Genomic DNA, 18,436 nt, shown 5'->3' on the forward strand with positions numbered 1-18,436 from the left:
ACCTATTGAATATACAGAGGTTATATATTAAATGGGTTAAAAAAAGGTTAACAGTTTAAACAAGCAATCCCATGAAAAAATCTGTCTGTGGTTTTTAAGCATAAATTACTCTTTTACTGCAAACTGTTATTTATCATTTAAAGATGACTGTGTGATATGATTGCTAAGCCTGGAGCTGATATCTATGCCACTCTGTGTCGGCCCACCCCTAAACATGTGATAACATTCATAAAGTGATTTTACAAAGGGAAGAGTTGTAATAGGACATCCTGCAAAGATTGATTGTATGTTACTAAGGTTGCCACCCAACTTTATCTATATAGTTTTCAAATGAGCTGTGGCTATAAATAATTCTGAAGGGCTTCTTCTGGCCTGAGGACCACAGGTTGCCTATCTCTCAAGTAGTCTATCACCACCAAATTTCTTAGTTCATTTCAGAACAGCACTGTCTTAGCTAAATCAGGACAGTTGAAAATGTGTTTTCCCATTAGACATATACATCATTAAGATTGTGGGCCTAATTTTTGCAGGAATCATTCTTTAAGGTGGAAATAGCTATTAAGATATATGCATTTTATGATTAATTATTAATTCATGTTTGCTTTATTATTGCAGTTTCTTGCTAGACTTTAATACAGATTTGTTTTTAAAGTTATAGCAAGTTCCCTTTAGATGTACTTTGCATATAAAACTACTTTAAACATGGTCTCTTTATCTTAATTACAGTACTGATAATAGGAACAATCAAATCACTGCTGTAAAAGAAAAAAACGGATAGTGTTACAGGAAATTGTATCTTTAAATATATTAAAGATAGCTACAGCATACTTATTTTGGAAAGTATTAGTTCTCCTTATCTTGAAAACTAGTTTTTCAACCAGCAAGGCAGTTAATGAAGCAGCATCAGGACACTGACTGTCAATCATTTTTTGCTGTATGATGCCAAGCTGCCAATCTCCAAGCAACAGGAAAGTAATCAACTTTACTACTTGCTGAGAAGTTCTGCAACAACTGCTGTCTTTCAACTACACAAGTCCATTCCAATTTTCTGCTTGTTCTGACTTAGTGGAGCTTTGTCACATGAGACCAACTGTACTGATAGCCTATTATTTTGGACAAGAACAGTATGTATCCCATCTATAATGGAATGCTGCTGAAATAAATGCACAGCACAATAGATTTTTAGATACAGTATCTCATTAGGAATTTTTAGAAAGGAAACATGAGATATAACACATGTTCTGTAATAATTGAACATTTAAGGGAGTGATTGGATCCTGAAAGTACTTCATGTACTGTGGCTATACATTCATTTTGATAGGTTCCTTCTGCAGTGTTCTTATGTACAGACATCATTGCTATTTTTAGATGCTGAAATGTTAAACTTACCTTGTATGGAATAATCTAAACATGTATTGTTAGCTAAATAGTGGAACACCATCAAATGGAACAGATGTGCACAGCATTTGACTGTCCATTACTAAATAGCTACCACTTCAGGTACCAGCCAATTAGCAATAGAGGAAAAAATACCTCATTATAAAATTAACCGTATAGCGACAAGTGGAATTTACTTTCTTCATTTCAGCGTAACAGTTTTTAAAAGATGAGACATTTTTGGTAATAAAACTAACATATTGAATATCTACAAAAATACAATGAAGTCAAGTTAATTTGATTGCATATAGCTGTCTGAGTTATATAAGAAAATCAGTAGTTGAGTTATAGCCATAAGCAAATGCAGGGGGGTTTCAAGTTCCCAGGAAATCCCACTTTCCCACAGCCTGGTCAGCCGCCACTACATAGTATGAAGACTAATGGTGACTCAAATAACTATTTTCCAAAAATGCTGTCCTGACTCTTCCGGTTTGATAAATACTGTAGCTCTGAATAAAACATGTATAATCATTGTGAACAGCACTGAAAGAAAAATAGCTATATGGGTAAAATACAAATTTTTATTTAAAAGAAAATAGGCCCCAAAGAGTGGTCTTCTTATTTTGCAGTATTTGCATATATTATTGAAGAGTCTATGTCTTAAACATTATCTGATGTCACATTGTTCAACACCATCCAGTGAGTCTAGCTTGTCCCATGTTTTAGAAGTTTACACATTCAAAAGCACTACAATGACCAGGATTTTTTTTAACATTTGTGTGACATCATTACTGCTACTAGGGCAAAATTGTATTTAGAAAATGCAAAACATTTCAACATATTAGTCTTTGTATCATAAAGAACTTAAGTTTAGCTATTGCAGATGCCTACTTGTAGTTGTCAGTTTTATATTTATAAAAACATTTAAATATGTTGAAATGTGAATAAGCTGGATAAGGGGACAGCATGGATATCAAAGTTATGGAGTAACTGTGGTATTATCGGCCTTCTGTGGGCTTTTGAAACCCATTGCCTGGCAGAGAACTTTCAGACTACCAGGAGCTTCAGTAGCTGAGTTGATGCTATTACTTTAGATGGTTGTAATGCTGTAAGAGTTGTACATAGCTACACCCAATTTGGCACATACCTTGTAGAGACCATCATGATCCTAAAAAACGTATTTGGAAGCCCAAGGGTTTTCTTGACCCAGAGATTCAAGGGATGATTGCACAGTGATCACAGAGGCTAGAAACTTGCTGAGTATCCCTGTCTTTCATGGACTGTAAGATCATGTCACCCAGCAGTGATCTGTCAGGCATATGGGGGCTCTTGTGCCTTGAACAGTTGCCACACTGAGAGTATACAGTAACAGCTACTGTACTGCAACCTGAGCATAGGTCCCCCTTGAGCTGCTGGAAAAAAATGAAAGTGGTACATTGATGATTTCTCAGTGAACACAAGGTCAAGGAACATGTACTCATGAAGCTGGATACTGGGGTTTCAGCCATAATTAAGTAATTCAGCAGCAGAGCTATCACATGGGTGCTGTAAGTGCAATTTTAACCTCACTAAAGTAAATTTGGTGGGCTGCCCTGCACAGGGTGTGGTATCTAGCAGGCTACAAATTGGCATGTGCCTATCAAAGAGTCATAACATTTGGAATATCTGGCCCTCTGAGGTCTGGAGAAAAGGAACAGTGGCAATCAAGGGATGATTTACCAGGCCAGTTGTCCCTTTGAAGTTTGGTAATAAGGTTTCACCCCAAAGTTGTTTGTTAGTTTAACCACACGCTGCTTTATGTGGGCTGTCAAATTCCAAGCACTGGCAGGGAACCATGGAGTCTTCCACAACAGTACCGTCTAATACCATCAAAATATGGAGTTCGAATTAAACTTTTAACATTTTAAAGCTTTGCTGTTCCCATTGATGTCTATGGGAATTATGGTGTTAAGCAATGTTCTCTCTATAATTAAGACTACAGTAGATATTTGCAATAAAGGGCAGAAAAGCCCTTATTGAGACTTAATAGGGCAGAAAAGCATTTGAAAAAAACACTTTTTCTACATGCTCTTGAGAAAATCCAGCTTGATAAATAGGCTTCTGTGTGTCTGAGCATTGGCAGACTTTTTTGCTTTTAAAAATGTTTGATACAAAAACCTAATGGCATATAAAAGTAAATACATATATGAGTATACACTATAAAATCATGATTTACATTTTAACTCCTTTCACACCTTTTATCTGTAGTACTTCCCCCTTCCTGGTCTGATTTGTTTTTCTATGCACAGTGCCCGTTTTCTTTCTTTTACACCTCCTTTTTATAGGAGATCTACTTATAGTGGATATTTTTGTATTATATACAGTTATACTTGATTCTTACATACATTAAATATGTTTGACATTTACTATGTGAGAATATGCAAAATTTCATAGAGGAAAGACCTCTCTTTCATGTATCCCCCCCCACCAGTAGTTATTGTCTACATGTGTTAAACGTGCCCCGCAGATCATGTGTCAAACAAAAAATGGGATCACCTCATGTAATGTGGTAGGTTTTCTTTTAGTTCATGTTATTTAAATCTTAGTAAAAAATTCCACTTTTTTTGCAAATTTAGGGGACATTTATTTGATTAGATAAAACCACTAATGCTTTGTGAAAATGCAATGTCTTCTGAGAAAAAGTAAAGCATAATTTCCGTGGGTACTGCATAAAATAGTTCATAATATTGATGTTGATGTTGATGACCATGAGGAGTACAAATCTTGAAAAATTAGATCAAATTGATTAAACTTTGCTTTTTAACTGTGTGGAAATATTTTTTTTTTTACTGGACCATCTGTCATTTCATGTTCATTTATGCTTGAATTACTTTATCATTTCAAATGATAAAATTACTAACAGACCCATAATGCTTATTGTCAAGTCTCCTTGGTAATAAGAATAGTCTATGGATATTGGAGGTCACAGATACATAGCTATTGACTGTCAGATGTGATAGTATGTTCAGTGACAGTGGCTCGACCAGTAAGAACTTGTACCTTTTACTTTTAAATGTTGGCTCAGTGCTATGGTTCAATGTATTTGTGGCTGTCATCAACAAGTGTTGCGGGTGGACAGAACAAATGTGCAGCAGCTGGTTCTGCTCCTTATTATGCTAAGAAAAGGGGATCTGCACCTGCATTTATTATATGGGATTGGTTTGTAGTTACTGAGAAAGTGATATACTGTACCTTATTACTCTGTTTGCCTTCGGATTTACCCTCCTCAATCTTTTCAGTTACTCCTATTTGCTAAATTAGCTAGACCTATTCTGATTCCATCTCTGTCACATTTTACAGCTGTTAGATAACCTGTATAACACACTTTTGGATTTGCTAAATGGATCTACAGTACCCGTGCTTTTCCCCTTTCTTGTCTGCTGGTTACTCTGCTCAACAGATCCATGGACTAACTAAACAGATTTGTTAGTGTCATCTTTATCTGGTCCCCGTGTACCAGTGACCGTCCAGCTCTGCTGTCAACTAAGCAAATCATTTACTCATATGAGCAAATCATTACTCTTATTGCTCATATTTACTATTGCACTGCAAATGCCTCTGCAATTTCAGTCTCAAAATTTGTTGAGAGATACTCATATTATTGTGGCAATGATACTGCAAGTTTTAAATAAAAAACATGTATACGTTGCTATTTGAGCATTTTAATATATCCCAGCTCTCTTCTTCTTAATGCCTTTGCATGATGTGACTTTTTTGGCTTGGATTGGGTAGGAAATACAGTGCTTCCCAACAGTTTTGTTTTAACAAAGATTAAAGTAAGGTGAGGATACTGTAAATTACATATTTTCCTTAAACCAAAGCAAATTAAAGGTTTGATTGCTATAAAATATGTTACATGTATGTCATCGGGTCTAACATTAATGGTAGTACAGTATATGTTATTCATAAATGAATGAATTCAAGATAAAAACAAACAAGCTGACAGTTACAAGAAAACCCAATGTGGCTGGAATTCACTAAGAAAGTGATTTGTGTGCAAAGAATAATAGACAAATAAGAGTGTATATGACTTTTTTTCAGTTTTCAAATTAAAGTAGCATTTTACAATACTTTTTTACAATACTTGGCATAAAAAAAATATTTGGGACATCACTTCCTGTATGGTGAAACATTCAAGCATGTAACTACACATAGTAGTTTATATTGCATACAGTATGTCTATTGTGCCACTATTTTAAACCATTAACATTCCTCCCATGTGTCCTTTTCTGAACACGGATTTCTTGCAATGTTTCTTTCTAAATTGATCCTTTTTGGATTTGATCTACAGTATATGATTCACATACTCCTTTGGCTTCCAAAAGCGTTTGTTTGGGTCTTACATTTATTTCTGTGTCCATCCTATACATTAATACAGTTCATGTTCAAGTACTTGATGGTCTAAGAAGATGTATTTGTGGTAGATATTTAACTCTATTTCTTTAACCCATGAGTGAGTGTAATGTAATGGGGAAAGGGTGGTGCACTTTCACAATGAATTAAGAAAGTTTGCAACTGGCACATAGAATTACATTTTAACCAGTTCTATTGGCAAAAAGCGCAAGCCACAGGCATATTATTTGCACTTATATCTTATATAATTACATGTGAATACTTTTTAATATACAGTATATATTTAATTTTCATTGATTTTGTGGATTGACGTGACATTTGCTGCAAAGCATTCTGTAAGCTCAAGATGCAGAAGGCTGGACACTTGGAAAGGGCCAGATGCAAAGAGTGTACTTTAGTGTTTTCCTTCATTGGGTCATAGCGTGACAATGGTAACCCTAAAGGTGACATACACCATGCAAGACGTATTTTATATTTATATTCTTATTTTTTGGCTTGGGCTTCTTTCAAATCATTCTTTATTTACACTTTTGTTACCATAATGCTTTGCTGGCATTGCTCTCCATGTTTTGTTGATCACAACATTTCCAAGAAAGATGGAGATGACAACTTGAGAGATCAAAAACACATAGTTTATTATGTAGTTCCTAATATTCCAAGGGAAAGAACTGGTTCCCTGATACCGAGTAAGTTGAAGCAAATGATAGCTTTCTACTATTGCAAAAATCAGATTAGAAAATGACAATGTCTTTGGTGAGACTGCAGTGACATCCAAATAAGTGCTAATGACTTTATTTTGAGGTCCATAATGGCTGAATCCAACACTGTTTCTTTTTCTTGAATGCAGTTATGAAGGCAAAGTCTAGTAGTCTTAAGGCTCATCTTAACACTTTCCAGAAATAACTTGGCAGTAGTCCGAATTGGGTCAGTACACGATCCGGTGCCATCATTGGTAAAGACTCAATGCTGGTCTCTAGAAGTAGAATCAGTTTCAGGTTCTCACTCACCAAGCCTAGACATATATAGTGCATGGCTGATACTGGAACATGTGAGAGTGAAGTTATGTATCTCATCTAGATTCAAACTGAGGTTTCATCCCCAGAATTCACAGGTTTTCATATTTCTAAATGCTGCCCATGTGAAACTGTCCAAAATTTCTTTTAGCAGTGAAGAATTTTAATGAAGGCCTTTCTGAATTCCACATTAAATGTGGTGTAAATAATAGGATTGACTGCACTGTTGACATAACCAAGCCAAGTGAATGCACTATACAAGATTGGTGGTATTTTGCAGTTACAATGCATATTTAGGATGTGTGTAATGAAGAAAGGAAACCAACAAACAATGAAGACACCTGGGTAAAAGACAAGAAGTTACATTTGTGAATATTGGTCATAGAAATTATACAGTATATAATGAATATAACTAGAACAAAATCTACATTTTATTTAATCTTGGTTTGTATAAGACTTCACATTTGTAAGCTCAAATAAGGATACTGTAATATGGCTTTCCTGAGCTAATAACAGTGTAACATGTGGTATTTAGTTAAAGATATGTCCTCATACACCTTTCCATTTTTGCTTAATTTGTCATGAAATGCTTAGCATGGCTAAGGTGCTCCACCACGATTAGCGATTGGGTAGAATCCCAATTGTTTTTTTCTGCAAAAGAGATCATATAAAGTAGACTGTTAGCTTATCTTAAGAAGATTCACAAGGCATGGCTAAATCTCAGATTAAATTGCGTGACTAATTTAACCATACGGCTAAACTGGGGAAAGGTGTATGTGGAAACATTTCTACATATAGGAACTGATTCACAGGTGAGAGGAAAATATATATATATATATATATATATATATATATATATCTTTGCACCTTGTTAAAACCATGCTGCACTGCAGGTAGAGCTGATATTAAATATGCAAAGAGATCTAGATTTGGGAGGGATATGTCCATAAACAAATGTAAATAGGTATTTAATAATAAAGCTGACCAGCATTTATGGGCTACATGGAAAAGCAGACAGTATTTACCCTGCATGTAAATTTAATGAATGTATTTGCACCCTTTGCAGTACAACATGGTTTATCCAGGTGCACAGTTACTTGTTTTTTTAGCTTTACGTTCAACTCAGCATCAGCCTCAATGTCATCTTAAACTTGCATATTGTGAGTATATCTTTATAAAATATGCCTTTCTATATTAGATTAGCTTTGCAATTAAATGAAATGGTCCTGAAATATATTGCAAATGAAAGATCCATATAATACAGTACTGTAGTTGCATAAAAATCCCAAGTGTACAGTATCATTATATGTGAGGCAGTCGACTAACTTATGGTCCAGCTCACACTGAATGTTGTGCAACCCTCTTTGGACCAAAAAGCCTCTCTTTTTAAGTCCAGATTATCTGGGCAATGCTGGTAAAAATGTCAATTATTATCTTCTTAATAATTGGCATTTACATAAAAAAATGGAATTTTTTATGGCATTTTCTATCTTTTAATACACTCCTTTTATATATATATATATATATATAAACAAACAAACAAATAGGTTTTCTATATTTGTTTGTATATATATATATATATATATAAATATATACCACTGATAATCCGCTGTGCTAGATGTTGTTACTGTGTATTATACAGTTAGACAAAGTTTCACCCGCAAGATATATTTACTTTGACTATAAGCTTTGGAACCGCTACTTATTGGCTTTATCTGTATCTTATTCCTAGTTTGTATTGTCACTGTGGTGTTGGTGTTGCCCCGGTAACGTCCACACGCCAGTGTGATGACGTAATCGTTGGGCGCCGAGCTCCGGAAGCTGCATGCGGCGCCGGTGAGCGAGCTCTCTCCTCGTGTGTGGTGGTGGGTATATAGGTAAGTCACTCTTGCTTATTTTTATCTTTGTATCCTGATGACAAACCAATAAAGGTTTGAAACGTTGATCTACACTTCGTTGTCACCGTGCCTGTGTCCTGAGTGCCGCTATCAAACCCTGTATGTATACTGCTGCTATGCAGCTGTGAGGGCACCACCCCAAATTACGTGTTTCCATGGGAGTGCCGAGTTCTGTGGACTTGTATATATATATATATATATATATATATATAAAATACTCAAATTTAGAGGTGTACCATGGATATATACATATAACATATCCTTTATGTCTCAAAATATTTTCGTAACCTAATTTTATACTCTAATCTGTAGGTGTACCATGGTGCATACATATAATATATCCTTTTCGTCTCAAAATATTTTTGTAACCTGATAATTAACTATGTAATTATTACACATATATACACTAAGAGATGCTCATTTTGCTATCTAATAATGCAGTGGTATTTTTAAGACCCTAAAGGTGATTAATTAAAACTCCCAAAATCATCTGAGTGATTAAAAATCATAAAAGTCATTATGTTTATCCATAATTACATTTATGGCATTTCAACCTCATTGATACCAATTACCACCCATCTAGTTAATTATAAATAATTTATTAATAAATCAATGTAATGTTTCAGAGGATTTTGATTGCCATAAATCCTTTGTTGTCCTATCACACACTAGTAATCGGACAATCACTGCTTACCAAAGGTTGAAGGTTTGTGACCATCTCTCTCCAAGTTATGTGAGATCTCATGAGGGAGTTTTTCTTCAGCTATTATCATATTTTTATACCAATCAGGTTTGAAGCCCATTACCTATAAGGCCATAATTCTATAATAATTCCATAATCCCATCTAAAGAAAACATCTAAACAAAAAGTCTCTAAAAACTGAATCTTTGATTTTATGGACATCCCTCTTGAATGAAAGTATAGAGGGATGGTTTTCACATATTAGTATTAACCAATATTCATCTAGATCTGTTTACAGATAAAGAAATTATTGTATTATCATTTACGCTTTGCTATTATGTCTGTTAAGTAATAGCTGTTAAAGGTTCTTGTAAACACCTCATACATATTTTGTAATATTTCTTAATCTGCTTATAATGAGATTTATATGCATAGTATATTCAACATGAAATGTCTATTATGTATGCCTGTGACACTCTGTAGCATATATATTAAGCATTTTAACATGGAAATGTTTCATTTATTTTTTTAAGAATAAACCCCTGAGGAAGTCTCTGAGGAGATGAAACACGTAGGGTTAATGTTCTAAATCTACTTGATCACTACAAATTCTACATTCACATAAAGAGTGAATCATCCACATACAATAGTGGAATCCGGTGTACTGACTTGATTATTTAGAGATGTACTAGTATTGTATTAATTTTAAAATAAATTGTTTTATGCATTTATACGAGTGTCAACAAGATTTTTATATGTTTTTTTATATTTCTATGTATGGAAATGTGTACACAAATTCAGCTTGGTGCTCTTCTACAGACCTCCAAAGGTTACTTATAGTCCTTCTAACAGAGGACTCTGAGTGAGTAGCAGCTGACTAGTGAGTTCTCTTGATTGGCGCAGGATAAGGATGTTATTGTAACTATATAAATATATATGTATATATATATATATTTATTATTACTCAGCATAATGAACGCATGCCAACACTTTATACTGTTCTTACCAAGAACAATTGCTAACATCTGTGTAGCTTTCTTCTCCTTTTGTTGTGAAATCTTGCGTTTACTCATAGTTTTAAGGGATGTCTGTGTTTTCCCATTGGGCATTGACTGAATTTCAAAGGTTTTTAGTGGCTTTTCACTGTCATTTGGTAGCCCATTCTTTTCAGTCTTGCAGGGGCAGTCAGCTGGAGAGGGGGCAGAAGTATTGTTGAACTGGTTTGATGTTGCTGGCACAGCCAGTTGCTGGTGGTTTGGGGAGGCTGATTTGTGTTTTGTCTTTTCTGGGGGTGAAGTACTTGACATCATCTCCATCTCCATTTCTTCTGGGTGGTTCCCAGCCTCCTGGACAAGAATCAAAAATATAAAAAAAAAAGTACAGTAAATACACAAATACTGTACACGCTTCTTGTACTAAGAATGGAAGTATGTAATATTAATAGATGTCTCACTGGGGGGAGGGTGTAATCAGCCCTTGGAGAGAGAGATAAAGTGGAGAGAGATAAACTACCACTCAATTAGCTCCTATCATTTTTCAAACACAGCCTGTAACACCGCCTCTCTGCACTTTCTTACTCTCCAAGGCTTAGTACATCTCCTGCTGTGCTTGAAAAATTACAGTTCAGTGCTGATTTGTTGGCACTTTATATCTCTTCCTTTATCTCTCTATAGGGTTTAACATATCTCCCTTTGGGTGAGTTATATACAGAACTTCACAATTTTTTTGTTGTTGTTTCTACTTGTCTTGAAGAATATTATACTAGATGGATTTTAAACCATTGGTTTAATTGAGAATGGATGCTATCTTATGATGGCATGTATTCTCACACTAAAATTCAAAAAGCGTGTATATTTAGAATTTGGTGAATTGGTTAATGAGAAGGTCACCACTTTGTGGATTAGAGGTACTGTAAGCAGGACATGTAATTTAAATCTCCTGTGCTACCTGTTTAAAGAATGAGGCCAGTACTTAAGTCATACCTCCCAACTTTTCAATGTTGTGACCTGAAAAGAGGCGTGTCCTCGGTAGACAATTTTTTTAAAGAAGTTAAATATTATATCCAAATCGAATCTCAAAAAGGCAACATTTTATAGTTTATTTCGGTATTATTTATTTTAACAGCAAGATGTGAGCCTTATTTTTAAACTTCTAATCGCAAATATGAGCACAGTATTTAAACACAAAGGAAACTATTCCGAAAATCATGATCACACATTGAACACATTTAAGACCATCAAACTATCTAATGTGATCAAATGTTGAACCATTTCCAATGATTTGAGTATCTATATAAACTACTACTCTGTTACCTGTTGCACAGTTGCCCATATATCCTTCAATAAGCCTTGTGAATCCTTATCTTACAAGTAATATTAGAACAAGGTTCAGTAAATGTATAATAATATGTTTGTAGGATTGGAGATGGTACAATTGTTATTCAGCTACTTTTATATAGACTGCAAAACATATTCTGCATTGGTTATAAATATATAGATACTGTAGGATACTGAATTGTTTGTTTTGATTTGTTCATTTATGAATTCAGAGTTGATTCCAGTTTACATTGCCTTTATTTACTCCAACAGACTAATTACAATGGGGGTAATTCCAAGTTGATCGCAGCAGGAAATTTTTTAGCAGTTGGGCAAAACCATGTGCACTGCAGGGGTGGCAGATATAGGGGTCACGTGGGGTCCCGGCATTCGTGGAAAGGGGTCTCATGTGTCAACATGGGACCCCTTTCAGTCCGTTGGTACGGGTGTGCGTGTTTTTATTTTGCCAAGTACGAGGATTTGATCTCTGGACGTGGATTTATCTCAGGACACTGGCAGGTGAGTATAATGTTTTTCACAGGTACCCTCGGATCGTCGGAGACTGTGCCAGTCGGCGTGTCAACATAGGTAAGTATGTGTGTGTCGGCAGTATGTAATAAAGTTGTACTTGTCACGGTGTGTGTGTCCTGTTTTTATTTGGGTATTTTTTTTCCAGTAGTACTACAGGTACCAGCGGGCCCGTTTTTCTCCCGCATGCTGGTACTTGTGGTTCTCCAAGTACCAGCTTGCGGGGGAGGCTTGCTGGGACTTGTAGTACTACTGGAAAAAAACAATATTCTGACATTTTTCTCAAGGCTATCAGCCTCCCATCCGCAGCCCTTGGATGGGGGGGACAGCCTCGGGCTTCACCCCTGGCCCTTGGGTGGCTGGGGGGGACCCCTTGATTGAAGGGGTCCCCACTCCCCCAGGGTACCCCGGCCAGGGGTGACTAGTTGGATATTTAATGCCACGGCCGCAGGGCGCTGTATAAAAGTGACCCCCGGCTGTGGCATTATCTGTCCAGCTAGTGGAGCCCGATGCTGGTGTAAAAAATACGGGGGACCCCTACTCTTTTTGTCCCCCGTATTTTTTGCACCAGCACCAGGCGCAGTGCCCGGTGCTGGTTTTAAAAATACGGGGGATCCCCTGTCAAATTTTTCCCCGCATTTTTAGAACCAGGACCAGCTCGAAGAGCCCGAGGCTGGTTATGCTTTGGAGGGGGGACCCCACGCCATTTTTTTCCTTGATTTTACCGTTCCAGCTATAAAAAAATATATATATATATTTTTAAAAATATATAAATAATACTTGTGCCTCCAAAAAAGACAAACCAAGTACCTAATCCCCTCTAATATAAATAGATATGCTATTACCAAAAAAAAAAACACAAAAAAAAACATGTTTTAATTTTTTTTTATTGTTTTCACCCTCCAAAGTGTGGCGGATTGAAAATGACGAATTTACTGTCTAAAAGCACTGTTGTCGAATTTCCAAACTTGAATTGAATACACTTTGGTCGAATTGCAGCACTTGTATCATTGCAGAAAAGTCGAATTTGACAAAAGTCGAATTTCAAAAAGTCGAATTTTAAAAGTCCGTTTTTTTGACGGAAAGCACTGAATTGCATTGGCGATTTTTTTTTTTGTCGAAAAAGTCCCGAAATTCGACAATTTCGGGAATTCGACCGCAATTGCATATACCCCATAACCTTTGCAGAAAGAGTTAGATTTGGGTGGGTTATTTTGTTCCTGTGCAGGGTAAATACTGGCTGCTTTATTTTTACACTGCAATTTAGATTGCAGATTGAACACACCACACCCAAATCTAACTCTCTCTGCAAATGTTATATCTGCCTCCCCTGCAGTGCACATGGTTTTGCCCAACTGCTAAAAATATTCCTGCTGCGATCAACTTGGAATTACCCCCAATATGCAATTTCTTACAATTAGATTTTCATAAATAAAATTACATAAAAATATAGAAATACTACATTACACCATATTTTATAGAACTACTATAATGTTCATAACTTCCATTTATATAGACAGGTAATCTAAATTTACATTATTAACGCACAGCAAATTTGCAAAGTGTGACGCATTCTCACATAAGCAAGCTCATGAATGATAAACTCTCTGGAATAAATGCATATTTTTCAGCAATACTGAATACTGAAAAATCATCTCATCTTGTTAAATAAGTATTAGTGGTCATAACACTCATAATGAAAGCAATGCATTGCCATTAGTGGATGGAACATTGTCACGTATATTGTAAACTTAATTTTCTTTAACAAAGCATGTTAATTTTTTATATCTGTTATTTTTTTATTCCGAAATTGCAATAGTCTAAGATTATTATTTGTCAAATTCTTAAAAGTAGTATATATTGTGGTTCTTAAATAGTGAAATAGTCATGGAAATAACTTAGAGACTGAAAAGCTTTGATTTTAAAAAGGTTTATTTCCACTCCATGTACATACAAGCTAATAGGCAGCATTCTCCACCTCAAAAACCCTCAGGTACCTGACTCACAAAACAGACTTAATCTGGGTACACACCTATATGATCCCCGGCTGATCAGGTTAAATGCTCCTAATCAGCCAAGCAGTGTGTCCACAGCTTGACCTGCTGCCAGCCCGCTGCAAGCCACGTACACAGTGTACTAAAATAGCTCAGTATATATGGGATCCTATGGGATTGTGAGGTCGATACTCACAAATATTAAACAGTACTTAAGATGTGATCTCCTGATCCCAGCTAGTGTAGGAATATTAAAAGCTGTTATCAGCTAATACTCCTGCAACAGTATAGCAAACACACCTATACAATCATAAGCCCATACATCCAATTATGCCATATGATTTTTATTTCCATTTGGAACTGTTATCACATCTTGACCTGTGTTTTTCAATCAATTCTTTAACAAAATGGCAAAAAAAGTCCAATAATCTCCAAAAATATTCCTCCAATAAGTTTTGTAAAACCTGAACCCCAAGACTCGAAGCAAAAAATCAGAGTTCCTAACCTGAGTGCCCAAGACCAATAGAATCTCTACATATTGTACATGAACTCACCCTAGGGCATCACATTTTACCGCCTCCTGTAGATCAAGATTAACTACTCACTGTTAGAAAGATACTCTTAGAGAATTGGAACAGGGCATATTTGAATTGGGATGTAAAATAAACCATCTTGAAAACAAAATGGAGGCGTTAGTTTGCTCCCATAATGACTTGATCAATGCCCACGAGCAGCGGTGGCTGCAGCCCCCTGGAATCAGCATAAGGCTTAACACACTCCTTCTAAACCCACCATCAGACTCTCATTGGCTAGTTTCACAGGAGTATGGGGATGGGCTTAGGAGCCTTATGCTGATTCCTGGATGCTGCACGGCTCCAGATATACTCAGCACACCCAACCCCCGTGGGAACCAGCCAGCACATATATTACATACATAATAATATGTTTATATGTGCTAATGTATATGATTGGTGCAGCAGTTGCAGATACCCATGAAAAAATGCTGTCTGAAGTGATAAATGTATTGATTTAGGGGACCAGGCTAGGTAAAATGACTTAAAAATATAAGGAATTCTTGATATAGGGTTCGAACATTTCTTGCGAGATAACTTTGGCAGGTTTCATATCTCCAATTAGAAAAGATTGGTTACAAGTAGCATCCAAAAGATTATGACTTTCTGATTCATTTCTCAATGTTTCTATTACAATTTGTCCCAATATGTACCTTAAATTCCTTGTAATCTATACTTTTACATCTAAATGAATTCAAATGTATTGTTTGTACACACAGAAGATGAAAGAAAGTAGGTAGACTTGTGTCTTCAATACTTCTGGTCTGTTATACAACATTGTTGTGTTAGGAGACCACATTGTTGTGTTAAGGGTGTGCTTCAAGTACCTCTATAGTTTTATGTTTTCTATGAGCAGATGTCACAGACACTAATGCATTTATTTTATTAAATCAACATTTTATATGCATTTACAGGGTTTGAAAGTGGTTGTTCTTCGTTCCTCTATAGGCCATTCTTTTAATGAATGTTGAGGATTGTGGTACTCCTACCCTACAGATTTCCAGCATATTATTCTCAGCAGCCATATGTACTGTAGCACTATTAGAGAGCTATTTCAATTAGGTTTTCCTCTGTATTCCACATTACTCTTTTGTTCCTTACCTACTCCATCTCCTGTGGTTATACTACATAGTGCAAGCAAATTTAGGTCATCATATCCCTATCTACCAACACGGTTATGGTTATGTTATAGTTTATAAATCATTCCTCATATATAAAAATGGCTACATTTGATTATTACCAATAGATGATGAAGGTGTAAAAAACCTTAATAAAAGGAGATTGGTCTTCATATATTATTGTGCAAAATCTAAAGTCAACATTGTTGCAGTGTATGAGAAATATTTTGAATACAACTCCCTTCTGTTTTCTACAACTTAAAATACCCCCATTTTTTTCCAGCCAATAGTCCATATAAAAAGATTCTAGATCAGGGGTTCTTAACTCAAGTACTCAAGTACCACCAACAGATAATATTTTTTGAATTTCTTTTATAAGGCACAGTTGAGTTAATCTATTTTTCTGGGTCAGTAATTATCCTATCTGCTTCCACAGACAGCAATCCTCAAAACATGACCTGTTAGGAACATGACCTATTGGGCAATCCTACTCCACTGTTGTAGAGTAGGATTGCATCTTTGTTCTAGATAAATAATTTGCTGATAGAAAAAGCAGATCTGATAATCACATTGGTATCTTTATTTGCCCCAACACTTAACAGACTGCCTTTTTTGAAAGTTTTGTAATTGTTAAAAAAAATTGTAAGGAATTGATATTTTAAATAGACTTTAACATAGTTTCCCATGCTAGTGGAATTTAACATAGTGTTGAACCCCAAACTTGACACAACTCACACTATGAAGAAAACTTTGAATTCCTGAATCCTTTGATCCTTTCTCAAACTTTTTGTCAGATCCTTTGTTAGATGTGTGGTGAGTGACACACGCAACATCTCAAAATTTTACTCCCATGTCCATAAATCAAAATTTAGAATAGACTTCACATTAGTGGATTCATGGACTATAATGAAAATAAAGTATTCCAATTTTTTAAATACTATAATATTGAGATAGATACTAATGAATATCTTCACCTCCCTGTGCTTGACCAAGTGACTATAAACATCTTTAATTGGGATGTGTGCAGCATCCTGACTGTTGGGATGCTGGCAGTCATGTGACTGTTGGCGGAATCTTGACACCACTCAGGACACTGGCACCATATCACCGACAGCCAACATCCCAAAGGTGCGTATCAGGGTATGGGTTAGGGTTAGGGCCCTTGGGGGTTAGGGTTAGGCATTAAGCGGGTTAGCCCTAGTCAACACCCCCTAAGGGTTATCTATAGCCAACACCCCCGAAGAGTTAGCCCTATCAGCCACCCCCAGGGGCTAGGGTTGGGGATGTGGGGGGATTTGAAATACTTTCCCTCTCTGATGTCAGGATCTTCAATGTCAGGATGCCACATTTGGTCATGTGACCACTGGCATCCTGACCGCCGGGATATAGTATGTATTCCCTTTAATGCAATTGAACAAAAGATGAAGCTTGGTGGGCCACAAAGTCTTTAACAAATAAAGACTGAACCTGATGGTTATATTAATTATTTATACATTGGTGGACCACTATGTAATCAAATACAAGAATATAAACAAATGATTACTGCGCTTGGTGGAATTTACTTTCTATATAGATTTACGGTATTTATCAGGTTAATTCTGTGTAGCAAATTCTTAATTGTGGCTGTCGGTTCCCAAAGGATGAATGAATACCAGGAGGCCCGTGCTTAAAAATAAAACATTTATTAAACTAGCCAATTTATACACATAAATTTAAAAAAGCAATAGTTAAATATATGTATAAATTGATTTATGTGACTGATATGTCAAAGCAGCAAAACCAGTGGAGAAGTGGGCTATTGGAGAAGTTGCCCATAGCAGCCAATCAGGCATCTACAGTAGTTGTACTTGATAAAGGCTTAGTCAAAGCTAATTGGTTGCTATGGGTAATTTCTCCACTATTTTCACTGCTTAATACATCAACACCTAAACTACAAGAAAAATTAGTAGCCCTCCATATACCATTATGGGTAATTTATTCTGACAAGAGGTGCACTTTTTAAATTACAGTATGCTCACAAAAACATCATGAGAGCAAACCAAATACCTTTACTGTAAATATACAATTTAAAAAAGGTATAAAGAACAATTTTTTAAATTTAATAAAAAATTTTTGTAAAAACTTACTGCTTAACTGTGTCAAGTAAATCTATATGGATAATTTTAAAATGTGTTCTATAAAATTGTATGATCCAGACTCCTATTGCTGTAGTTGGTCTGCCAGATCTAATAATATGAGTTGTTACACACATACTGTAAAGTTTGTGTTAATGGCCCACTACAGACAGTTGTCCTTATTTAGCATTCCATGCATACAGCTTGTAATACACTTGTTCATATTATACTAGTAAAATGTCAAAACTCTGATTAAGTCTCCAAATCTTTTCCCAGAGGCAGAATTATTCACTGCTGATTTAGAATATGATTACTCTATTAAGAAATAAAATAAAATAATAGAGGATACGATATGAAACAGCCTCCCTAAGGAAAGTACATAAAATTGGCATTTCCAAGGTCCGTGAATTCAATTTCATCATTCGGAATTGAA

The 18,436-nt window shown here is 35.7% G+C and overlaps 1 protein-coding gene across 1 annotated transcript in view; it reads right to left on the reverse strand.

Moving 5' to 3' along the window:
- Positions 1-1,229: 1,229 nt before the first annotated feature.
- The window catches only part of DRD2 (dopamine receptor D2), a 684,149-nt gene continuing 666,942 nt past the window's right edge, over positions 1,230-18,436 (reverse strand). The window contains exons 7-8 of the mRNA XM_063943186.1: positions 10,369-10,708; positions 1,230-7,123 (exon numbers count right to left, since the gene is read on the reverse strand). Coding sequence (XP_063799256.1) covers positions 6,930-7,123; positions 10,369-10,708 — 534 coding nt within the window. The 3' untranslated portion in view covers positions 1,230-6,929. The remainder of the gene's footprint in view (positions 7,124-10,368; positions 10,709-18,436) is intronic.

The sequence above is a fragment of the Pseudophryne corroboree genome, chromosome 10 (assembly GCF_028390025.1).
Source record: "Pseudophryne corroboree isolate aPseCor3 chromosome 10, aPseCor3.hap2, whole genome shotgun sequence".
NCBI classification, from domain to species: Eukaryota; Metazoa; Chordata; class Amphibia; order Anura; family Myobatrachidae; genus Pseudophryne; species Pseudophryne corroboree.